The 25,406-nt window shown below is 47.3% G+C and overlaps 1 protein-coding gene across 2 annotated transcripts in view; it reads left to right on the top strand.

Annotated features, from left to right (window-relative positions):
* Positions 1-25,406, top strand: part of Cryl1 (crystallin, lambda 1) — a 118,955-nt gene that overhangs the window by 80,465 nt on the left and 13,084 nt on the right. For both annotated transcript variants that reach the window (NM_175757.3, XM_087585251.1), the window contains 2 exons: positions 4,146-4,307; positions 12,993-13,187. In NM_175757.3, coding sequence (NP_786933.1) covers positions 4,146-4,307; positions 12,993-13,187 — 357 coding nt within the window. The remainder of the gene's footprint in view (positions 1-4,145; positions 4,308-12,992; positions 13,188-25,406) is intronic.

Raw genomic sequence — 25,406 nt, 5'->3', positions numbered from 1 at the left:
CTGTGCTCCGATCCCCTCCAGCCCTGGCGTCTCTCCACAAAGCGCTGTCAGCTTCTCTCCCTGGCCTTCCTCCACATTCAAACCGGCTCTTAAAACCGTATTGTGTGTAAAATATCTCTTGTACTGCAGTCATCTGGGTTTTCTTGGAAAGCACATTGAAGTTTTCATCTAGATACTTTACATGAGTCACAGGATGCTGTTTAAATTGTGTGAGGCAGGGCAGGATGGGAGTCATGAACAACAACAGCAAAAACTAACTCAAAACCTCATCATTGCCTCTCATGGCAGCCGTCTGTGGGAATGCACAGCCTGTGGCCTGTGGCAGGACTTGAAAAGCAGGTACTTGGGCTCCCTCTGGTAACCATCCAGTGAGCTGACCTGCTGTGTGATTGTGCAGTCGCCAAAGCTCTCAAGAATCCGGGTAGCTTTAACTACAGGGAGACACTGCCGCTTGTCTGTGATTTACTTTTATAAAAGTTATAGTAAAAGACATATACCCATAGCTCCATGGTTCAGTTTCTTCTGTTTGAGAAGGGAAGGGGAAAAGGCAGCAGCCTTGAAGTTTAGCTTCATCTACTGTCTGGGTCTGGAGGCTAGTGAGGGTTGGGTCAGGATTGGCTCAATTGTCAGCCCCTGAGTTAGAGCCATAATGTTTATGCCTGGAATCCCAGAACTTGAGGCGTGGGGGTGGGGGAAGGGAGGCCAGGAGAGTCTAGAGTTTCACATCAGCCTCGGTTACATATTGAGTGGGAAGCCAGCTTTGGCTATGGGACACTGCCTCAAACAAACAAACAAAAAAAAAAGGAGGCCGATTTTGATAACCATTAAGAAACCCTAATTAACAATTAAGTTTTGTCACAAATTTACTTCCCAAGCATTCGTCGCTAGGTTTTGCTGCCCAAATCTGGGCATGCCTACGGTACTGCTGGTGTTATGACTGTATCATTTGTTAGACGTATTGTTCCCACTCCCTCAAATCAAAGTAAACCCAAATAAACAAACAATAATAAATCAGCTCCGTAGGGAGATGTGGTCAGACTTTAATTCAGCAGAGGCAAGCTGGTTGTCTGCCGTGGTGATGGCACCACCCACCGGAAGTCCTTCACATGAAGCAGCTTCTTTTAGAAATGGGCCCCTTCAATTCAGACCGACAGGAGAAGCAGGAGGGTGTGGATGAGAGATCAGCAAGTATCCACATTACCTTGCTGCCATAGCTATTTGTCCCATCTAAGCAGCCCATCAAGGCAAGGAGGGCTGCAGCCTTTGGGGTCTGACTAAAATGACCCACTCCCCTTTTCAGACATGAGCTACCTTAGTGCATAGCAGGGAACTGAACCCAGCGTGTGACACCGATTGAAGCCTGAGGTCTGTGACTCCGTCCATCTCACACAACTGGGTTACAACAGCAAGAGTAACCAAATTTCAAGCCAACAGGCCACTGGAAACCCTTACATAATTGTAGAAGGTTTGGGTTTCCTCTGGTTCAAGTTTTCTTGCCTCTGTCATGATCAAACGATTTGGAGAAAGGCGTAGAATTTCAGAGGAGAATCTGCAGGCTGGCGCACAATGAGGCCATTCTTTCCCCGACTCACACGAGCTCTGCGTCGGTCTTCACCTCTGGCTTGACTACAAGGCTCCATTTAAACTGAACCCACCTCACAGACTTAACTGATCCAGGAGAGACTCAATAGGAACAGCCAGCTACTGTAGCTCTTTTTCCCTCTTTGATAAGGGGACGGAACACAATGGGCTTTACAGTTCTTAAATGACTCCGTTCTTTGGTTCTGTTTGAGATGCAATGCTTATATGGCCTTTGGATCTTAATAAAATTTCATGTGGCCTGATTATACTTTTAAAAATATAAACAAACACAATGTGTGACCCTTCCCCTTTTGAATAAAACTTTTTAAAAAAAATTAAAATTTATTTTATGTGATGGGTGTTTTGGCTGTGTGTATATCTGTGCACCTTGTGTGTTCCTAGTCCTCACAGAAACCAGAAGAGGGCATTGGACGCCCCAGAACTGGAGTTACAGATGATTGTGAGCTACTATGTAGGTGCTGGGAACTGAGCCCAGGTCCTCTGCTAGAACAACAGATATCTGTCTGTCTATCTGTCTGTCCGTCCATCCATCCATCCACTCACCCGCCTCCCTCCCTCCCTGTTATTTATTCTTCTGGGTGTGATATGATTCTCTTCCATCTCAAACTGTGTAGCAGAAGATACACTTGACCTTTTTGACCCTCCTGCCTCTATGTCCCAAATGCTGGGATTAGGCTGACATTTTTTTTTTTTTTTTATTTGTGAAGAGTAATTCTGAGATTGCTTCGACACTGAGTTTCTGTAGTTGGGCTCTTGGGGTTCTTTTCATCTCCTTAAATGTTACATAAATAAAATGTCCCAGTGGAATTGGCTGGGTGATTGGAGTTGTAGAAGTGACCAAGGTGCTAGTATGACTCTGTCTGTACTGTGAGCAGCTAGGGCAGCAGTTCTCAACAGACATCCTGCATATCAGACATTTATATGAAGATGCGTAGCGGTAATAAAATTACAGTTGTGAAGTAGCAACAAAATAATGTTATGTTTGGGGAGCACCACAGCACGAGGAGCTGGATTAAAGAGTTGCAGCGTTAGGAAGGGCGAGTACTGCTGACCTTGGGTGGGGGATCCTGACACCGGTAGAATGTCAGGTGTATGGCAGACCCTCTCTTTCTTTTACACAGTGCTCTTTGGAGCTGAACTTGAGAATAGTAGTCAATCTGAGCTTGAGGAGTCACCGCGATGCTTGTGAAAAATGCAGGAACCTCAGCCTCACCCGTGTTAGGTCAGGCATAGGGGTTTGGGGTTTTTCTTTTAAGTTAAGAAGCTCCTAGTTGATTAGAATCATTGGCTCTTTGGCCATTGTGAAAAGAAGTGAATATCATAAAGGGACGCTGGGGATCCCTCGCCTCCCAGGGACCTGCTCTAGTATGAGGGACCCTCAGTACAGTCCCCATAGGTGCAGAAGGGCACTTTCTCACGGGTTGCTTCCACCCAGAGCAGGCTGTCCTCCCCAGCCCCAAGTTCCCAGCCTGGGCTGCCGATTGCCATCACAGGCCCACCCAGCCCTGTAATTAGAATTTCTGAGTGGTTGTTATCGGCAGTAATTAATCCAAACTCACTCCTCTATCTCCTCCATCCGGTCGCCCACCCCATTTAGGACTTGGCAATTGTTAGAAACAAAGGTCTTTTTCAAAAGGACTCCCAGTTAGAAATGGGCCCTGGAGTGCCTCTGGGGAGTTACAGGTGGATGAGATTTTCCCCGCCACGGTCCTGGATGTGTGGTGGGGGCAGATAGGGGACATGTGTGCCCTGATGAAAGCACCCGGGTTCCCTAGCGGCAAACCAGAGGGAGGGCTCCTGTGAGCTTTGCTGTAGGATAGGCTCCCTGACTCTCCATCTCGAGGATTTCAGGTTGGCAGCTTCCCTGACAGCCCCATCTGGGAAGTGGGAAGTGGAATCTGAGTCACCCCCAAGTCCCACAGAGCTCCTTAGGGTGAGAATTTTCAGAACTTCCTTCTAAACCCAGGAGTCGTGTCCCCTCCCACCCCACCCCCACCTCCCCATCCATCACTCCCAGACAGGAATCTTCTGCTCTCACACTCCTGCCCTGCTTTGCAGGGGACACTGGGCGACCTTGTCTCTCCCCTGACACGGTCTAAAGTAGAACCTTATAAGAACACACACATGCATCGTAATGACATTTTATGTGGCTTAGGACTGGACAAAAGTCAGATCCACAACACTCTGCTGGTTTTCTGGCTGGGTGAAGAGAGAATGTTTGTTTGTTCAGGTAAAGCAGTAGGCAAAGGGATCCTGACCCAAAGGTTACAGACTAGGGAATGAGCAAGGCTTCCTGGGTAGGTTCTTTCTGTCTGGGTCCCTGTCTTCAAAACTAAGATACCTCTTTATCTCCTGTGTGTCTCAGGGGAGGCCAGGGAAAAGTCAGGGAAGCCTCCTGGTTCAGTTGTTTTCAAGGTGCTCTACACTGGGACTGTGGGTCCTGAGATCCATCATTTCTAAATTGATTCCTTTTAGAAACAAAGCCAATACAGCCCAGCTGTTGTCTTGATCGCAAGTTGTCATCTAAAATGTGTCCCTTTCAGGAGTGCGTTCCGGAGAACCTAGAACTGAAGAAGAAGATTTTTGCCCAGCTGGACCGCATTGTGGACGACCAGGTCATCCTCAGCAGCTCTAGCTCATGCCTGCTGCCTTCCAAGCTGTTCACGGGCTTGGCACATGTGAAGCAGTGCATCGTGGCTCATCCTGTGAGTATGCTGCTTGTTTGTTCCTGTGTAGCATTGGAGATCAAGCCCAGGTCCTGTCACATGCCTGGCATGTACCAAGGTGCACTTCAGCCCTAGGGAGGGGAGTAAGTCTGGGACTTGATTGTATCTCATTCTCTTTTAGGGGCGATACTTTGCACTGGATCTGCAAATATCTTGACTGCTTTATGGAGGCACAATCCACACAATCTGTTAGTCAGTATCATACTCCTTGGCGGTTTTGTATACATTTAGGATTGTGCAATATCATCATTAAAAAAAAAAAAGGAATAGGATCCAAAATTCTTTGGAATTTTATCTGTGTGTCTAAGGTGTCGTGGCATAAAACAAGCAGTATTTACTGCTTTAACCCTCTGGGCACTTAGCATGTGGTATAGTGCCAGTTGCTGGGTAAGCAGTCATTAGAGCAGAAGTGCTGTATTAAATGTCCTTGTGGGCTCGGGGATCAGGGGGTGCTGTATTAAATATCCATGTGGGCTGGGGTGGGGGCAGGGGGTGTGGCTAAGTGGACAAGGCATGTGCTTTGTAAGCATGAGGGGCCTGGGTTTGAACCCTTGAGAATAGCAGTGTGTGCTTCTGTAATCCTGGAACCCCTACAAGAGGATCGGAAGTAGAGACAGGAGAACCCTGGAAGCCTAAGGGTCAGTTTGCCCTGGGTATGCAGCTTCAAGCCACAAAAGCTCCTCTCGAGGTTGACCTCTGACCTCCAAATGTGGCCATAGCACAAGTGCATACATACACATACACAGGGAGGGGGAGGGGGAGGGGGAGGGGGAGGGGGAGGGGGAGGGGGAGGGGGGTTTAAATGTACACACCACACAGGAGTTTGTAGACATGTCATGTCTCTGGCTTTGTGACTTTCACAATAGGATCAGATCTGTTAAGATGCAGATCTGATGGGTGCCACTGTCAAAATTCTGATTTAGGGCGTCTGAGGTGAAACTTTGTTTCCCTGCTGATCCTTTCACCATCTACTGTAACTGACTAACAACGTTTCCTCACCAGAAACACCTTAAGTGGTGAGCCAGGCCACCGGTTCTCATTAGCGGGTGAGGGAGGGCTCAGCGAGTCCTTCTGAGGTTAGCATGTCATTGGGAGGGCACAGAGCAGGCACAGGGGCTTTAAAGGTCACTCAGTGAGTGATGCTGGAGTCCTGACCGTGAACTTGGCATGACCACGAAGAACCAGGACAGCCTGTTTGGGTGGGAAAGCTTCAGCCATGATAAACGTGATGTCCTGTTGTGTATCATTACCAGCCAAAAGCTACACAGAGGAACAGTGCCAGACTGGCGTGGTTGATGAGAACTGTGCTGGAAGCTGAGGTATTGCATAAGCCAAGGCCGTAGGGCAGGAGCAAGCAGGAGGATATGGGATGGGGTCATGATGACGTCAGTGGGAGAGCCCACACACTGAGGCAGGGGTGCTGGGTGGGGGTGCTGGAGGAGGTTGGTTGGGAGATTAGAGAATATAGACCGAATGTCTGTGTCAGCTACTTTCCTTGTTGATCTGGTGAAATGCTTGACAGGAAGCAAATACAGGGAGGACGGGGTTGTTTTAGCTCCTGGTTTGAGGGGATAGCTATCACAGCAGAGAAAGCATAGTGGAGAGAACAGAGAAAGAGCTGGAGGCAGGGCCAGCTACAAACTGCAAGGCCCATTATACAGGAACGCACTCTCTTCACTGAGAAGACACAAAGGTTCCACAACCTTCCAGAACAGCACCAGCAAGAGGGGACCAAGTGTTCAAGCATATGAGCTAGTGGCTTTCTTTTTCTTTTTTTTGACATGATATATGTGTGTGTGTGTATACACATATATTATCATATATATAATATGTGAATATAATATATATGCTTATATAAATATTCATCTGACATTAATATATGTATATAAATATATATTATATATATATAATTTATGTGGTGTGTTTGGGTGATTTGCTTGAATGTGTGTCTGTGTACCGTGTGTCTGTCTTGTGTCTGCAGAGGCCAGAAGAGGAGTCAGATCCCCAGACCTGGAATTACATGTGGTTGCGAACCTCCATGAGGGTTTTGGGAATCGAACCTGAGTCCCCTAGAAAAGCAACCAGTGTCTTAACTGCTGTGCTTTCTGTTTAGCCTTACAGAGCAGCTCACATTCAAACCGCAGCCACACTCCTTAGCCGAAATGCCCGGGACAGAGACTGTTTCAGAACTGACGTAGTCTTCACCAGTCGAGTGGTCTTAATCCAAAGCCAAAAAGCTCCAAAGTTTAGATTTTTGAGAACAGTGTCAGAGCTCAAAACATTTCAGATATCCAGAGCGTTTTGGGATGACGAAGCCCCACCAGCCATGTTCTGGAGGATCACGAAAGTTCCTCTGAAGAACTGTGTGAGTTCAGGTACACAGCAGCAGCATGCGCGTTGGAAATGCTGCTTTGAGGAAGTAAGGGTCTCCTACAGTTTGACCCTCCACGATGCAGTACATTTGAAGGCTGAGGGGCTCAGGGCTGGGGTGGGGAGCACAGAAAGTTTTCTTCCAAAGAGGAGCAGTTGGGAGGAGGTGCCAGACAGGTTAGTGTGAAGAAAAGGGATGAGCAACTGGATACCCACCAGGTACTAAATGTCAGGACACAGGCTGTCTAGACTCAAAGGTTTCCTGTATTGTGAGATACAGAAGGACAGTGGATCATCAGAGGCACAGCCACAGAACCAAAAGAACATAGACTAGAAACAGCCACAATCAGGTACAAAACACACAGGGGACCTCAGAGTCAAGGGGGACACTAACTGAAAGCACCCAGGCATCAAGGCCATGACATTCTCTTTTCTCCTGTGATAGACAGATGTCACACACACACACACACACACACACACACACACACACACAATATCCCTCTGACAACAGTCACTGGCTACTGCAGAGAAAGGCATTTGCTTGTATAAAACCGTTTATTTCTAACCAGTTGTTTTGTACTTAAGTTAGATAAGACAGGAACTTAAAGACTTCAGAAATTACTTGTACAGTCTCAAAAAGACTTTCTAGCTTGTTTAGGCACAAGTTCAGTTGATAAATGGCTTTTCTAGTGCACATGAGGAGACCCTGGATTCGATCTCTAATAATGTATGAAACTGTTGTGTGTGTGTGTGTGTGTGTGTGTGTGTGTGTGTGTGTGTGTGTGTGTGTGTATGTATGGGGGGGTTGTAGCACAGGCCTGGAACCCAGCTTTCAGGAAACAGAGGCAGGGGGATCTTAGGGGCTGGGTGCTGGAGGTCACCCTCAGCTGCATGGTGTGTTTGAGGCCTGCCAGGATTTATGAGACCCTCACTCAAACGCTCAAACACAGATACTGAAGACACAGTATACTCTGGGTACAGGACTGGGAGGACCGGAGATGGAGTTGGCTAGAAAGTGTCCTCCATGCAGACTAGCTTTTATCATACGTGACCATGACATGTACAAGGCATGGAGGGAGAGAAGCAAACAGCAGTCCTACCTGGTTATGACACCTATGAACCACAGTAATAACCAGCACCAGCATGGCACCATGACCCCAAGGGTGCAGCAGTGGCCCTCCTACGTTGGCAGTAACCAGCAGCTGTCTAGCTGGGCATTGACCTGATCAACAAAAGGGAAACTATGCCAACTACTCAGGACGAGTGAAGTCATTGATCTTGGAGGATCAAGTCAAGAATCTTGTCCCCCTTGACTCTGAGGTCACTTACAGCGTTTTGTACCTTAACACTGCTTTACTAAATCACCATCATTCCTAGCTACACTCTAAATATTTACCCTTATGCCCGCCGATAAGCATGATTTTCACCCCTTATCAAAGAAACTCCTCTTTGCAACAGACAGAGACTCTTACGGAAAACCACGGCCAATTACAATGCAGAGAACAAGAGATCCAGTGGAGCCCAGGGCCAATGGATATATTTATAGCACAACGGCACCTAAGGCTCTGGGATCCTCATGGGAGATGGGGAGAAGAGAAACAAGAAGTCTGCTGTGACACTGTATTTCCTAGAAATGTTGGAGACACTACAGCCATAAAGTTTTTCAAGACCCTAACATGGATCCAAACAAAGATAACACCCATAGTTATACCAGACCAAGAACTACAGGCAACTTAGAAGGAATGCCAAGAGGGGGAGGAAACAGTCTTCCCCAAAGACATGGCCCCCACTTGATTACCCAATACTAGGTGGTCAGCTCTGAAATAGTGCAAATACATACGAGTAACAGTTTATGGACAGAGAATGCTGTATTAGGAATAGTAAAACCACAAAGGGAAAGGGGCTATCAGAGTACATGAGAGGGGTTGGAGAGAGGAAAGGGAAAAACAGTATAATTGTATTTTAATTTAAAAAAATAAAAAATATTAAAGAACAAAATTTAGCCCCCCCCCCAAACTAAAGCATAAACCCACACTTCTGTAGAATTAGCTGCAGTGATTCACCCCTGTAATCCCAGGACTATGAATGCTGAAGCAGGAGGATCATTCACAAGTTCAAGGCTGACATGAAGCTACAGAGTAAGACTTTAAATAAATAAACAAATGCCACCCCAAATTGATCTCTGGGTTTGGGCTGTATCTTAGTGATAGAGTAATTGCCTTAGCCTACAAAAGGCCCTAGGTCTCCGTCCTAGCAGGACACAAGAGTACACACACACACACACACACACACACACAGAGAGAGAGACAGACAGAGACAGAGAGGCAGAGACAGAGAGAGAGGCAGAGAGACAGAGAGAGAGAGAGACAGAGAGAGAGACAGAGAGAGAATTAATTTTTTGTTGTTTTTATAAGCTTTTTTTGTTTGTTTAGCCAAAATGGATGTTAACTAAAGCACATCAGACCACCAAAGTTGGATTCCTGGATTCTGTCATTGCACGGCACGTGGGGGAGTGGTGCACCATCTTGAATAATTTGGACTGTCCTAAATATTCAAGAGTCATTCCAAGTCTTTGAGAATCTACATTTTCTCCTAGCCGCACAGACCAGAGCAGAGTGGCTGAGTTCACCTCCTCGGCTCTGTTGTCCTCTGGGATCTTTGCCTGGACAGGAAGTCAGATGTGGAGAAGGAAGCCTGGTCATGCCCCTGCAAGGCCCTGGCACAGTGGCTATTTATCATTGCAGTAGGTTGTGGCCTCCACCTCCACACAGGGAAGCTTCAGCCGGCGTGTTAGGACAGCTCCGTGTTCTCAAGCACGTTTTTGCAGGGGCAGGGTAGAATTTCTGGTCATCTCTGTTCCAGGGGTGAATGGAAGGTGTTGAGAACTGGGCGTGTGCTGTCAGCACAGAGGCCCTCAGGTGGGTTTCAGCATGGGGCTTCCTGGACTGCCCCCTCAGAGGCTGCGGAAGATCTGCTACGTGGAGCTGCCCAAGAAGGGGCTTGTACCCACCTTCCCAGTTATAGCCTTTGTCCCCCTCAGATGTATTTTATATCAGTTTGTCTTTCTGTAGGATGAAGTCAAGAGTTGGTTATGTGTATGTAGGGAGGTTGGCTTTAGAGGGATTTGGACGGAAGGGCAGGACACAGGCAGTCAACATCCCAGCCTTCATTTTCTTTCTTGTTCTGTTAAGGAATCAAGGTGTCTGGTGGAGCTTATGGTGCCTCACTGCTCTGTAGGCCAGGCTGCCTAGGTGTTGGCCACAGATGCTGGGGTGGACAAGGGTTCCTTGTCAGCTGCTGGGCATCTCTTTCTGGAAGTAGAGAAGGACCTGCCACCATGCTTTCCTCCTGTATGTTAAGAAAGGGCTGTACCAATGAGCTCTACCCCCAACCCTCTTATTCTGCAGGGTCTTGTCATGAAGTCCAAGTTGTTCTCAAGCCTGAGACCTCCTGTCTCTGCCCCCCAGGAGCTGGGATGAAAGGCCAGCTCCCTGTGTCTCTTCTGTGGGGGACACCAAACTAGTCCATTGATTTACACCCTTGCCTGAGGGAGCTCTGGTGTGCTGCACACGCACGCTTCTGGGCATCCCGGGCACCTGGCTGGAGGAGGGTTGGAATTAGGACATGTTTATATGGGGGTCTTCAGTTTACTTCCCAGAAAGCTTGAGAGGAGGGGTCCCTATGGCCTGTGGGTGGTCGATTGTCCTGCAGTGTCTGGAGACCATGGCACCATTACCTAGGAGGGGACAGAGACATCTGTGCCAGCTACCAGGAATCACTCTGCCCCAGTTAGACCCATCAGAAGAATTCTCCGCCAGGCAGGCTTTGAAGTGGTGTCACTATCTGAAGTGGGCTTCCTTTGCCCTCTGGGGCATTTCGCACTTTCCTTTCCTTTGTTTACTGCACGGCCCAAGGGGCTGCTATCTCAAACTGTAAACAGGGACTGACTCTTCAATGTCAGAAGAGGTCAGGTGCTCTGGGAAGGTGAGAGCTCGTCCCGCAGCTTGTGGATGAAGTGAGGGTAGTTGTGCTCAGGTTCAGGAGGTTTGAAGGGTCCAATATTTGACAGCCATACCACTTTTTCTTTTGAGACTGGATCTCATTATATAACCCTAGCTGGTCTGGTCTCTGTGTAGACCAGGCTAGCCACAAACTCACAGAGGCCTATCTACTTCTGCCTCCCGTGTGCTGGGATTAAAGGCCTGAGCCACCATGCCCAGCCCTGCCACACTACTTTTATACTGGCTACAGAAACCACACCAGAACTTTTAGGTAGAGGTAGAGGTAGAGGTGGTATTTAGAACATTGTAATTTCTAATTTTAGTAATTTTTTTTACTTGTGGTAACATACACCTCCACCTACCATAAAGTTGACCACTTTAACCACCCTAGGTGGGTGGCTCAGAGATATTAAATACACACACACCTTTGTGCTTGTCCTGACTACCCATCTTGAAAACCTTCCTTCCTGAAGGAGGCTTTCCTCTTAAATCTCAGTTCCCTCTCTAGTCTGTCCCCACCACTGCACACCCTATAGTGTATTAGCACAATAAAATGTCTCCATGACATCAAGAGACACATGCCTGTCTTTCCGCTTGTGCTGCAGAGACCTGGAGCCCAGCTTCTCCAGTCTGCACTGAAGTATAGTTTATCTGATAAAGGTGTGTGTACTTCCAGTTTTTTACGATCCTGGTGTTTTTCTTTGTAGTTTTATATTTATGTACTCCGCGTACATGTGCATACACATGCTGAGGTCGTGAGATAGCTTGCAGGAGTTGCTCTCCCAATATGTGGGTCCTTAGGATTCAGTTCAGGTTCTCAAGCTTGGCAGCAAGGACATTTACCCTCTGATCCGTCTCACTAGCCTCCATGATCTTGACTTCTAAAAAGATCCTAAGTTAGACAGCTTTATAAGAATCTGACAGAAGACAGGTGATTAGACTGGGACATTGATTTATATAAATTATTCACTTAGAGTTGAGCCAGGGATATAACTCAGTGGTAGACTGCTTGCCTAGAGTGAGTGAAACTGTGGGTTCAGTCCCCAGCACTAAAAACAAAAGCACTAAAAAACAAACAAACAAAAACAAAACAAAACAAAAAAAACCCATCTGGTCAACCAACCAATCAAAACAAAACAAAAAACCATAGACTCATCCTTGTATTCCCAGAACCCAGGAAGTTGAGAAGGGGGATCCCTGTTAGTTTGAGGCAAGTCTGGACTACATAGTGAGTTTCATATCAACAGTTGATTTTTTTTTAAATAAAATAAAATACAATTTAAAATAACATAAAAATAATAAAGCGTACCCTTGAGTAGACCAGTTGCCTTCTTGAAGTGACACCTTTCACACCCATGCATGTGCACGCGCGCGCGCGCGCACACACACACACACACACACACACACACACACACACACACACACACGAGCACAGGCACACGCACGTCCCCCACCCCCATTAGAAGTCACTGTGGAGGAAATCTGTGCGATCTTCTGCAGTCATCACAGTGTACAGAGGAAAAGCCATTGAGGAACTTTCCTCACGGGCCAGATTGGCATAGTACAGGCTCATCAGGCACTACTGAGCTGTGTTTTCTTGGGATGTTTGGTAGTTCTTGTTGAGAAATAGCCAAGGAACCAAGATGAGGACCACACCTCTGGGTTTCTCCTGCCTCCAGCCACTCAAAGTGCGAGACGGCTGAGGTGCTGTGTGGCCTGCTGGTTTCCAGAACAGAATGGGACATGAGGTGGCCAGAGTGGGTGAGGTACACCAGGAGGAATCAGGGTCGTGCCAAGCTTTGGGGGGTTCTGTTTATGGAGTAGTTTTGCTTACTCTATAGCCCAGGCTGTTTGAAACTCACAACTCAAGCTAGTGTCTGTTTATCCTCTGCCTCAGTTTCCCCAGCTTTGGGGTATGAGCAAGAAGCCACCACACCTGGCTTTCCTGTTCTGTTCTTAACATAGGCACAGGAGAAGGCTAGCAAGGGAAAGTGGTTCTGGACAGTGGGGAAGGGTAAAGCTCTACCAGTTACTGATACAGTAGCTCGTCCTGAGGAGACTGAAGAACTTGGGGTTCTCCGTAAGTATATGCAGAACGGCAAGGGGCAACTTGTGTGTTCTTTTCAAAAGCAAAACCATACAATTCTGTATATGTGTTCCTTTCTCAAGTCTAGAATCTAGGGACTTTTCCAAAGTTGCCCACCCCCGACTTGCCCCTTCCTAGGTGGGTAGTGAGCCAGAGTAACACCCACTGACAGCAGTCACCTTGACCCTCTTCTCTCCCTCTCCTCAGGTCAATCCACCATATTATGTCCCGCTGGTTGAGCTAGTCCCTCACCCAGAGACAGCTCCAGCCACAATGGACAGAACCTATGCCTTGATGAAGAAGATTAGACAGACCCCAGTGAGAGTCCTGAAGGAGATCGATGGCTTTGTCCTGAACCGCTTGCAGTACGCGATCATCAGTGAGGCCTGGAGACTGGTGGAGGTTCGTACCCTGTGCCCTCCTTCCTTCCCTGTTCTTCCTGGCCTGCATTTCATCTGTCTCCTCTCCTGTGTCCCTCCCTCCCTGCCTCCCTGCCTCCCTGCCTCCCTGCCTCCCTGCCTCCCTGCCTCCCTGCCTTCCTGCCTCCCTGCTTTCCTGCCTCCCTTCCTCCTTCCCTCCCCTTCCCTCTTCTTCCTCCCCCCTCTCTCCCTCTTCTCATTTCCTCCTCCCCTCCTTCCTCCCTGGCCTCCATGGTTGAGTAGGGCAGGAGTCACTTGCTGGGTCTCTGAAAGCTAGAGGACACTCAGCGGTCCTGGCTGTATTCTGGAGACCCAGGGCATTCCACTTGGAGATAATACAACATAGCAGTTCACTGTTTGAGAGACTCCCCTCTCTAAATCATTATTTGATAGCAAGACACAGTGAGAAACTCTCTCCAGCCCTTTGTACAAAATTACCTGTGTGTGTCATATTGCATTTCCCACAGACAGATATTTACCTCCTGGTGTCTAAAATTTTCAGGATTGAAAAGAATTCTTTTTATGCAAAGGAAACCCATATTCCCTTCAAGGACTCGGTTTTATTTCAAGAACTTGGGAAAAAACATGATGAGGACTAAATCTGTTAGCAATAGGTTTGCCTTACATATGTGTAAGGAACATATATGTGTATGTGTGTGTATAATGAAATTTATACATGTGTGTACCATATATATCCATATATCTAGGATTTGTGCATTCAATTAATCATGGCTTAAAATATTAAAAAAAATACATCTTTTCTGAAGGTGGATCTAGATTACTTAACGTATGTGGAGGCCATGTGTGATGGCACACACCTGTAATCCCATCCCTGTGTGGTGTAGGCAGGGGACAGGAGTTCAAGGGCACACTTGGCTACATATTGTATTTGAAGCCAGCCTGAGCTGCACGAGAACCTATTTCAAAACGAACAAGAAGAGAAGTGCATAGAAGGACTGCATAGGTTCCTCACAAGTATTAAGCCATTTATGCGATAAACTTCACCACCCATCGGCTGGTGTCTCTGGGGGTCCTAGAACTACCTCATGGGTGTCAAGGGCTCACTGTATAGATTTTGCCTCATCCTTCAAGTATAGTATTTTACATATGAGAGCACTCATGTCTAAATATGTTGTCATGAACATTGCTGTAAAGATCTGTGGTGTCTGTCAAGGAAGAGAGCAGAGTGGACCTGAGGGTTTGGAGGTAAAGGCCACATGCCCTAGGGGTCAGATCTCTAGCTCTTGGCAAGCTCCTGCATGGGTTAAACATACAGCAGCCACATCCATGGAGGCCGTAGTAAAGTGCACGAGGGACTGCCTTGCTCTTGGGGGAGGAGGGCAGAGCTTAGCTCAGACTATCCACACTGGGTGTAGCCCTATAGGTCCTTTCAGAACACTCAGAGCAGGAACCAGGAAGCCAGCTGCCGTTCATCTCTTGTGGGTGTTCTATTTCCTTCCAGCATTTCCTCCACTCCGACAGGTGTGGATGATGCATCTGACTCTCCCTGATAGACTCATCGAGTGATCCCACTTACTGTGCACTAGACACTGTGTTGTGACTCAGCATTTAAATCTGCTTCCAACTAACATCTGCAAGATACGTGCCAGGATCTCACACTCCCTTCGTGCTTTAGATATCAATCAGTATCAGGATGTTTTCAAGGAACCCTGCTTGTAAAACCCCTTCGAACAGAGATCTAATAGACTCAAGGGAAAAAAATCAATGCTACAGTACAACGTAAGGGGCGGTGCTGTGGCCGCTTTACCTTTGGATCTGTCTGGTTGTTAGTGCTCTGAAAGTTGGGAAACAACCTCAGAAAGAATGTATAGACTAAGGCAGGAGGAGTGCATAAGAATCTGCCTGGTTTTGACCACGCACTGAAACTGACTGTAGATCAGATGACCTGGGCAGCATTGGTGTGTCTCCTTGTATTGTTAGAGGAAAGCACCCTGGAGAGGATGCTGAGTGAGTTAACAGCCCTGGAAGCCTCCCCCACCCCCACCCCCGCTGGCTTGTTCTGTATGCCCTTCCCAGGGACTCATGGCAGGCCCGATGTGTTTGCTTTATTGGTTGGCAGAATGACAACCTCCCAGGAAAGCAAGTTTCGCATGTGCCCGCTGCGTTGGCTGCTGTGGACTGAGTCTTAGGTCTGATGGGACGCATTTGGTGTTGACAGGAAAAGGCATGGGAAAGCTAAGGAAGTGGAACTACAGCCCAGAGTCTTGCCTTTCAGTAGATTCCAGAAGATTATCTATGCTCCAATGCCAAAGTGACCTGAAAGGGTGTTAGGACTAAACTGGAGGTGTGTCTCCCCTCCGTAGGTGTGGCCCTGGGCTCTCCACATGGGCAGGGAGGCAGGAGGGCTCCTGAGAGCATACGTGTAAAATCCAGAAGTGTGCTTCCTTCCACCATATCAACTTAGCAGCAGCTCCTTAACTCTTCTCCCAGGGCTGGAGCAGATTCGGAGGATGATGGCTTCTGGCTGAAGCAGCTGCTGGTGTGGGCTTCTAGGTGTCTATGTGGACCCCTTCCTTTCTGCGGGTCTCCAAAGCTGAGTGATAGGCTGTGCTTCATCTTGAGAAATCCTCCCCTCAGTCCCTGTGCCAGCTAAAGGCCCCCAGCGCTGTACCTGCCGGGGACTGGCTAAAGGCTCCCTGACAGTCTATACATTTTTATAAGAAGGTCCACGCAGGCAGCTGCCTGAGGCCTGGTTCCTCTTCCAACAGGGCAATCAGCAAGGATTAGCAAAACTGTCCAGAGCCCTGCCCTCCTGCTGCACATCTGCCTGCTGAGCTGAGCTCCTCCTCTGTGGAGTTAGGTGACTCCAGCTCACGACTTTGGACTGAGCTGGTCGAACTCGAACTCACATCTTGGGATGTTTCAACTTGGATTGGGGTTTTTCTGTTTACTTCAAAATTTAGATATCAAAAAGAGCAGAATTGGAGCTCGTCACTGGCCTTGCGAAGCCTTCCCTGGCACTCCCTTCTGACCTGGCTCAGACCTGGCTCAGACCTGGCTCAAACCTTCTCTTTGCACATGGAGCTTGGGCAGGGTTCCTCAAATGACTAGACTGAGAGAACAGAAAGAACCTCCATGTGTGGGAGGCTTTCCCCACCTCCCCAACTCACTGTGGGTTCTCTGTCTCCTTGCTGTCTGGATTCACAAAGCAAGTTGAAAGTGGGAAAGGATCTTTCTGCTCCACACAAGCCTGGTGTGTTCATTGGTAGACCTTGGTTCTCGGTGTGAGGGAAGCCTGTTAGAAATGGGCCCTCAGAGCCTTTCATCCGGCTTCCTGGTGTTAGGTGAGCAGGCCCGAAAGAGCAATTCTGTTCCCTGTCATTGGTGTGAAAGTGGCTCAGAGCAGATCAAAGCTGAGTGTGGCGGTCCAGGTTCTGAGGCTAAGTTAGGGTGTAAGCTAGAGCAGCACCAGTTCCATCCGGGTCTGGAGGGAGCCCTGATGGTTCATTCCACCCAGCATGGCGATGATGATGACACGGGAAAAGCAGACAGAGAAGCCGCCGTGTTGCTCATTTGCTGTGATTATGAGTTGCTGGTATGGCGCCAGCCCTGTCTGGAATAACTCTCACTTGCTCATGGACTTTGTTTTGTTTCAATTTAAAGGTGTTGGTTTTAATTGATAAATAATCATGTTTACTTGTGGAATGCACAGTGGTGTTTGACTCTCCGTTCTGTCCTTCATGCTTGCACGGATGCACACTCTCGTGTGTGTGCCTGTCCTCCATGCTTGCACTGAAGCACACACATGTGGTATGTCGTTTAGACACTGCTGTGTTCAACTTGCTTATATTTGCATCTGAATTCACAGTAGAATTTCTGGTAGTTTGTGTGCTGTATTATGTGACTTTGAATTCAGGGTAGCTCTTTGTAAAGTGGATTGTGAAAGATTCTTCCATTTCTGAGAGGTTTTTAATTCTCCTTAAATATTTGATAGATCTATAGTGAAATAATTTGAGACTGGAGAAATCTATTCCAGGAACCTTTAAATGACAAGTCCAGTTTCTTGTAGAATTGTTCTGTTTTCTTCTCATTTGAGTTTGGTTTATTTATGGTTGCTCACATATTGGTCCATTTTTCCAAGGCGTTGACTTTGTAAGTGTAAAGTTGGTAATATTACTTTTATCCATTGAGTGGCTTCAGGGTCTAGAGTGAGGTTTTATTCTGAATCTCATGATTTGTGTCTGTTTTTTTTTTTCTTCATTGCATTTGGTTAGGGATTTGTCAATCTTATTTGTGAATTTTGCTTTGAGAAGCAAAACTGTGTTAGTCAGCTTTCTGTCACTGTAATAAAATACCTGAGCTTAGCAACTTCCAAAGAACAAACACTTATTTTTATCTTCTAGTATTTGAGGGTTCAGTCCCTGATTGGCTGGCACCTGTTACAAGACAGCCTATCAGCATGTGGAAAAGGAAGCCTATTTATGTTATAGTGACCAGATTTGGGGGAGGGAGAGCAGAGAGGAAGAGGAAAGACCAGGTTTCTATCCCTTTGGAGACACAGTCCCTATGACCTGAAGACCTTCCACTAGGCTCTCCCACCTCCCAATAGTGCCAAGCTGGAGATTAAGGTTTTAGCACATGGGCCTTTAGGGGACCATATTTAATGTCTAAATAGCAGAACCTTTTCTTTCATTGGTCAGTGTCTAATTTTGCTGTTTTAAATTCCAGTCATGGAGCTGGAGAGATGGTTCAGTGGTTAAGAGCACTGACTACTTCCAGAGGTCCTGAGTTCAAATCCCATCAACCACATAGTGGCTCACAGCCATCTGTAATGAGATCTGATGCCCTCTTCTGGTGTGTCTGAAGACAGCTACAGTGTACTTACATATAATAAATAAATCTTTAAAAAATGAATTCCAGACACTAGTTAGGGAGAGGAGAGTAGAATTCTTATGGCCAAGCAACCAAGATCGATTCTAAGAGAAGCAAAGGAGGGTTGATAGGAGAGAAGGTTCAACTTTGGACATGTCCACTGCAGGTGCTTGTGAAGAAAGTGCTATGTGTAAGAAAGAGAAAGTGCAGTAGTGAGGGGCACATGCCTATCCTGTCTTTGCACATCCTAGCTATGATGGACTGGTTGCTGCTGTCCTCACCCCTTCTGGAGAAGAATAGTATCCAAGGATGTGAAGGGACTGGGGTCTGTAGTATTGTCTCACAGATGTTAGTCCTGTTTTGTCCTCTTTCTTAGTTTGGCTTCATATTTGGAGCACAGAAGACCTTCATTAACTGGTAAATGGCAGGTCTGGCAGTAGTCTAGTAACACTAACATTCCTGTCAGGGCTGGGTCACTGGGTGATGAGATCCTTTTGGCTGGGAATGTAATTTCAAGTTTATGTTCCTGAGGCATTAACACATCGAGGGAATTTGTGTTGTGATGAAAACTCTTTGGCCAGACAATAGCTGATTTTATTGCCCATAAATTCTTTCCCCAGCGGGGGCAAGGTGGGTGGAGGAACCTGGAATGAGTCATGAAGCCATCAGCAGGGTCTCAGCCTGTTGGCATGTTTTGGCAGTAAGCCTTAGAAATTGCTTACCTCGTGATTTATCCTTGTGAGCTGTATAATCCCCAGCAGGATTCCTGTTCTTAAGGTTCTATAGCGGTGAGAAGAAGGCATTTCCCTTTGTCCTTGAGAGGTTTAAGAATAGATTGACAAGTGGTAAGGCATGCAAATTTGTTAGCCTACCAGAGGGACATCACAAGACAGTGAGTGAGTGAGTGCTAGATAACCCCTCAAGGTTCAGACGCCCATGTGCCCTTCTTTGTAAGGGGGAGGGAAGTGAGGGACTATAGGACATATATTGAGGGGCAATGTTTTTTTTTTTTTTTTTTTTTTTTTTAGGCAGAATGAATGACCTGGAAAATAGACAGTGGTTTGGAAGTTTAGTGAACTCAGGAGACAGACCAAGTCTGTCCCTGTGTGGTGGCCAGTTAGTCTTTGTAGGTGGCAAGCTTAGTTCCTGAAAGTTAAAGAGACTGAAGGCGGTCATTTTCCTCTTTGGCAAGTCTCGTCTTCAGGCAGGCAAAGGAAGGGTGGTCTACATACATAGTCTTCAGCACCTGCCAGCACACAAGGCGCTCCATTTAAAGTCAGCACGCAGCATACTGTGTTGTGGGAATATGGTCAATGGGCCCCTGCATCACCAGCTACTGGATTCAGTGCTTAGTCTCTTGGGTTTTCACAAAGGGCATAGTCTGTGCCTCTGACCAAGATGCTCTGGGGGGTTCTAGACTTTTGTCACCAAACTTTGTTTCAGACATAAGTGCCAAGTGCTGGGAGGATTCTTCCATTAACAAAGTGTGCTTCAAAGGTCATGCCATCAGACTAGCAGGTGATTACTTACCTGTCAAGGGAGCAAGAATTAGGAGTTAACCGAGCCCCCACCCAGAGCAGTCACCTGCCCATGGCAGTCTTGTCCTCTGGTGTAGGGTTTTAGAACCTGGGAAACTTTCTTTCCCTTTTCCCATGATCAGATCTCTTCAGACCTGCCAGTCACTTCTCAATGCCAGGAGAAACATGCTTCTGTTTTAGACGTTACACAATAGGAAATTGAATAATACATTAAGTGGCTTGGTTCACATGCTACAGCCTGGTTGGAAATTAAGACCAGCCTCTGCTACAGGGCCTATGAAGTGGAGATGATTTTTTACTGGGATGTGAAGAGGACTAGGTAGGGGTCTCTGTGTAAGACCCCCACCTACCACGTAGCTTAGGTGACAGCTTCTGAATTTAGCCTTCTTTCTCATGTGCAGCAGCTGGCACCAGGGCTGTCCTAAGCTGAGGCTCTCACACCCTCAGCTTAGTAGAGGCGATCTCTCTCAGGGCTTCCCAGGCCTCACCTGGGTGTTCATAAGAAACACAGTCTCTAGGACTTCCGGATCAGACTGCACAGTGACAAGCTAGGCCATTCTAATGGATGTCAATATTGAAGAAGCCCTGAATGTGACTTCCTGAGGCCTGAGCCTGAAGGTCTCCCTAGACTGTTTCATCTGTTCAAAGAAAAACTCTGCCTATCACAGTTGTCGGGGTAACTTGGTTGACCGGCGGGTCTTTGTTCCCTAATCAGATATTAATACTAATTTAGCTTGTATTTGATGGAGTCTTCTTTTCACAGAGATACATGGCATTTTATTTCTCAGTTGTTTCCATTCTTCTCCGTCTCCCTGTGTGTTTTGTTCCGTCTTTTTATCTGGGATGCAGGCCTCCCGTCAATACCAGCTTCTACTTAGAGACTCAGGTGATGTCGACACTATATGAGTTCGAGCCCCAGTTTAAAGCACCAGATACCTCTGACTGTTCCTAAAGGGACATGAAAATCGATTTTGACACAGGGCCTCACGGTGTCACTTTGGTTGTTTTGGAACTTGCTTTGTAGACCAAACTAGCTTTGAATTCACAGGGATCTGCCTGCCTCTGCCCTGTGAGTTTTGGGATAAGAGATCTCTATTTCCAGCTCAAAAATTGGTTTTTAAAAGGTCTCAATTCGCCCTCATTAAACACACGTCTGGGTTGGGGATGTAGCTCGGCTAGTAGACTGCTTGCCAAGCATGCATGAGGCACTAGCCTTGATAGCACGTAGTACCACACAAACTGTGGGAGCTTGAGGCCAGGCTGGGCTGAAATGAGACCCTGTCTCAAGAAACAAAAACAAGCAGGTCAGAACAAACACAAGGCTGTAATTGTCAAGAGGTGAGAACTGCTCTATCAACCATAAGCTTCCTGGCCAGAGCCTGTCCCGCTCGGACTTGCTTTCTAGCCATGTTGCTCATACGTGTAACCCTAGGCACACTCCACCCTTTGATTTCCTGAGCAGAGATGCAAATTATAATCGGGTTTCTGGTCAGGAGGAGAGAACCGATGTGAGTAGGAGCAAGTACCTGAACAAAGGAGGAACAGCCTGGGAATGCATGCCCAGCTCTGGGGAGGGCTGTAGATCACAGTTGTGCCCAGGTCCCTTGCTTGCAGTGAGGGGAAGTGGGCGGGCCTGGCTGACAGCAGCATTTGAAAGGGAGAGTTCTTAGCAATGTGCAGGGTTCAGGGCTGAGGGACCCCAGCTGCCATGAGAGTCAGTCCTCAAAGGACAGACAGACAGACAAAGACAGACAGACATACCCAATACAACACAACAAAGGCCACGTATAACCAACCCACAGCAAATGTCATAATTCAGAGATCATACATTAATTCAAAGTCAGAAGCGTTTTCTCTAAGATCAAGAAAAAACAGGGCTGCCAATTTCACTGCTTCTTTTGGATACCACATTAGGCATCCTCTCCAGGTAGACTAGAGAAAAGAGGAAACAGGACACATCTAGATTGGACAGAGATTAAATCATCTCCTCTTCTTATGTGGTCTTATATACAGAAAACACTAAAGATGCCACAGGGAAGAAAAACCCGTTAGAACAGACACCGTTGCTGTTGTATTTTCAAAGATAGAGAGAGGATCTGTCCTGGGTCCCGGATCCTGGGACTAATGTTGTGTTATAAAAGATAGAGAGAGGGTCTGTCCTGGGTCCCGGATCCTGGGACTAATGTTGTGTTATAAAAGATAGAGAGAGGGTCTGTCCTGGGTCCCGGATCCTGGGACTAATGTTGTGTTATAAAAGATAGAGAGAGGGTCTGTCCTGGGTCCCGGATCCTGGGACTAATGTTGTGTTATAAAAGATAGAGAGAGGGTCTGTCCTGGGTCCCGGATCCTGGGACTAATGTTGTGTTATAAAAGATAGAGAGAGGATCTGTCCTGGGTCCCGGATCCTGGGACTAATGTTGTGTTATAAAAGATAGAGAGAGGGGGGATCCATCCTATGAGGGTCTGGGGGAAAGGGGTGCCTCAGTGGGTCCATGCTGAGACATCCCTTCCCCCTGAGGGACCAGCCACAGGACAGTATAGTAGAGAATAGTTTATTCAGGGCATGGGGAGGGAGTTAAGAGGGCAGTAGGGCAGAGAGAGAAGAAGAGTGGAGGAGGAGAAGAGGAATAGAGTACAGCCTGGCCATGAGCACGTGGGGAGAAGGGGGAGGGGAATGGGGAGAGAAGGGACAGAGGGGGAAGAGGGTAAGAGCAAGACAACAAGAGCAAGAGAGTGAGGAGGGGGCAAGCAGCCCCTTTTATAGTGTCAGGCACACCTGGCTGTTGCCAGGTAACTGGGGGTGGAGTGTCTACAGAATGCTAACAGTTGCAGTTCACAGGTAGAACACTGAAGCCAAACGTTCAATAAAGGTGTAAGGTATAAAAGCATTTCTATACACTGTTAACCAACTCTCCAAAATTAAAAAAAAAAAAAAACAACCCCATTTGCAATAGCTACAAAAATTAAATTAAATTAAAAATACTTAAACTCTGCCAAGTAAATGAGTCTCCTGGGTGGAATGGACACTTAACATGATCAGTTCTTCTGATCCATGAATGCAGGATACGCCCCCATTGCTTTTCTTAATCGGTGTTGTAGATGCCAGACCCAGGAGATGCACAGGCTCATCGTGATCTCTATTTAAACTCCACAGAAACAGTGTGGTCTTCTTTTGGGAAGAGTCTGGGTATGATACCCTATGAAGTGTGTCAGGATCGGGACGCAAAACGTACTGGGATGCGGGGCTTCCGGGAGTGTAGGACTCTTCCGGAAGAGCGGGTGGCACTGTGCAAGGAACCAGCACTGAGCACACCTGCAGAGCTCTCTCCTTGGACAGGTCAGCTCCACTTCTCTTCAGCTTTCCTTCCCTGCTGAGCAACTTGGCCCAGTCTGCATTCTCAGGGGAGCACATTCCTCCTGTGCCTGTACGGAGTGATAGCCAATTACAGGATGTCCTCCAGTGCTGCTGAAACTGAAGCCGTCTGCACTAGAATCTGTCTTAGCCTCGGTTTCTAGCAGACCACTCGGTTATTAATAGTGCTGCTCACTGATGTAGATATTCATAAAATGCTAATAAATACACACTATTAATAAACAAGTAGTCTGCTAAGAGCTGAGGCTAGACTGCTGCCCTTTTCTTTCAGATTTGACTCCTCGCACAGGTTATGGTACCTGGAATCTTGAGGTTCTAGGAATTCAGACCGGTAGCCCAGTGTAGCAGGGAAAGGGGCACGGATGGTGCTTCTGCCAGCAGGCGGGTGGTGGGACAGGAAGATTCCCTAACTGGCTGCACTTCTGATGGGACTGCTCCACCCAGGAGTGAAATCAGAGGGCGGGTCTCAGCACTTGCTTCAATTGCCCAGGGTTTTAGCCCTAGCACTGTCAACAACAAAATTACGATAAATTATAATTTTGAGAAAGTCACAAGATAGACTTAAGAGATGTTGGATTTCTAGATGATTTTTTTTTTCAGATCTTGTCTCAAGTTTATTTGTAAAAACAGTATAGGACCCTGGTCATCTGCACACAGTGTGTAGGTGGGTGTGTCACAGCAGTCCGTCTGTCTTCACACTGGCAGGAACCTTTTCTATGGGGCCTTCACAGGGGCCTGGGCATCCTTGGGAGCCTGGGCTGGAGCTGTGGCCTCTGCCTTGGTTTGAACCTTGGGCTTTGGTTGGCAGAGCCTGCGACCCTTGGCCATGTAGCTTTGAATCCTCTTCCCAAGCCTGGGGTGAGAGATGAAAGTTTGTGACTGGGGGCCCTTTGGCATCTTGGGCTTGATAGCCTGAGGCTTCACGAGGGCCTTGATGGCCTCTGCGCATGCACTCACTGTCTTTGTATTGTTGCCCTGCATCTTCTTCAGGCCTTTCTTGTGCTTCTTGGCAAGGCCATGTTCCTCAGGAACTTGGGGTCAACCCCTTAAGAGATCCATATCTCTGTGACCAGGGTTTCTTGGTGCCATTTCTGTGCCATTTGCAGGACTAGTTTTGTGTGGTGTGGTTCTTAGACTTGGCCATGTCATCATGCAGGAATGTCTGTGTCCTGCTTCCAAGGAAACTTGCAAGTGTTGGTAAGTGGCCATGCTGCTCACACACCCATGAGTAACTCTGGGTCATGAAGCAGCTCTCAGCCGTCTTATTTTCTCCTTATTAAGGTTTCCTCTTGCCCCATGTCTTCCTGGAAGGTGGCATGGGAGTGGAGGGAGCGTTCAGGCCAGGACTCTTTTGTTCTTGCTCCTGGAGCTGGAGTTACAGGTTGCTGTGAGCTACCTGATGTGGATGCCGAGAACCAAACTCAGGTCCTCTGCAAGGGCAGTGTGCACTCTTGACTGCTGTGCTGTCTCTCTAGCATCCCCACACCCCTGCTGTGTTTGCGGTGCATCGAAGAGCAGTCAAACATGGAGAAGAAAATACAAAACAATATAGAAGGCTGTACAGTGGAGAGAGCTAATCCATGGTCTCATTTCATCTCATATGAAATGCATTGCCAAAGTTCTCAGCATACAAGGCCAGTGCTCTAACTGCTAAGCTAGGGAGCCCAAACAGTTCCCAGTTCAAACCTCCAGGCCTGAAACTCTCTGTCTTTGGACCATCTTACAAGGGCTCCAGGAGGAGGGAGTGCATCCGGACAACTCTAACCTGGCTTTTGTAGGAGTTCCTCTCCTCCCCAAACTTCACCCAAAACTGTTAGGGTGTGTGGCCGGTGTCTTAATTGAGAAACTGCAGAAAAAAATGAAGGGTGAGGGGCTGGGGATTTAGCTCAGTGGTAGAGCGCTTACCTAGGAAGCGCAAGGCCCTGGGTTCGGTCCCCAGCTCCGGAAAAAAAGAATCAAAAAAAAAAAAAAATGAAGGGTGAAGCAAGAAGAGGTTATATCATGAGTAAACCTGTACCTGTTGGTTGTCTTATCCAGCCTGCCCAGGAACACTTCAGGAGAGAGAAATTGCTACAGCCCAAGGTTGTTCCGTGTAAATAGGGGTCCAAGTGGTCTCTTGACCTGTAACCTCTTTCTAGTGGCCAACGTATAGCAAAATAAACTCATCTTCCTTTCTGTCCCCTTTAGGAAACTGAGACGGCAGAGTTCCATGTCTTACTTTACGTATCACAGTCTGGGATCTATTCTTGATATAACTTCTTCTTACTTGTCACCCTTCATTTTTTTCCTGTAGTTTCTCAATTAAGACACTGAGCATATACCCTAACAGTTTTGGGTAAAGGTTGGGGAGGGAAGGAACTCATGTAGAATCTTATCCACATGCCTGGTAGCAAGGCTGGGTCCCTGGAGGTGACCATGGTGGCCAAGTAAGGAATAAGTGTTCTGAGTACTTAACAAG

The sequence above is a fragment of the Rattus norvegicus genome, chromosome 15 (assembly GCF_021556685.1).
Source record: "Rattus norvegicus strain SHRSP/BbbUtx chromosome 15, alternate assembly SHRSP_T2T, whole genome shotgun sequence".
In the NCBI taxonomy this organism is placed as follows: Eukaryota; Metazoa; Chordata; class Mammalia; order Rodentia; family Muridae; genus Rattus; species Rattus norvegicus.
This window is presented reverse-complemented; position numbering and strand designations above follow the sequence as displayed.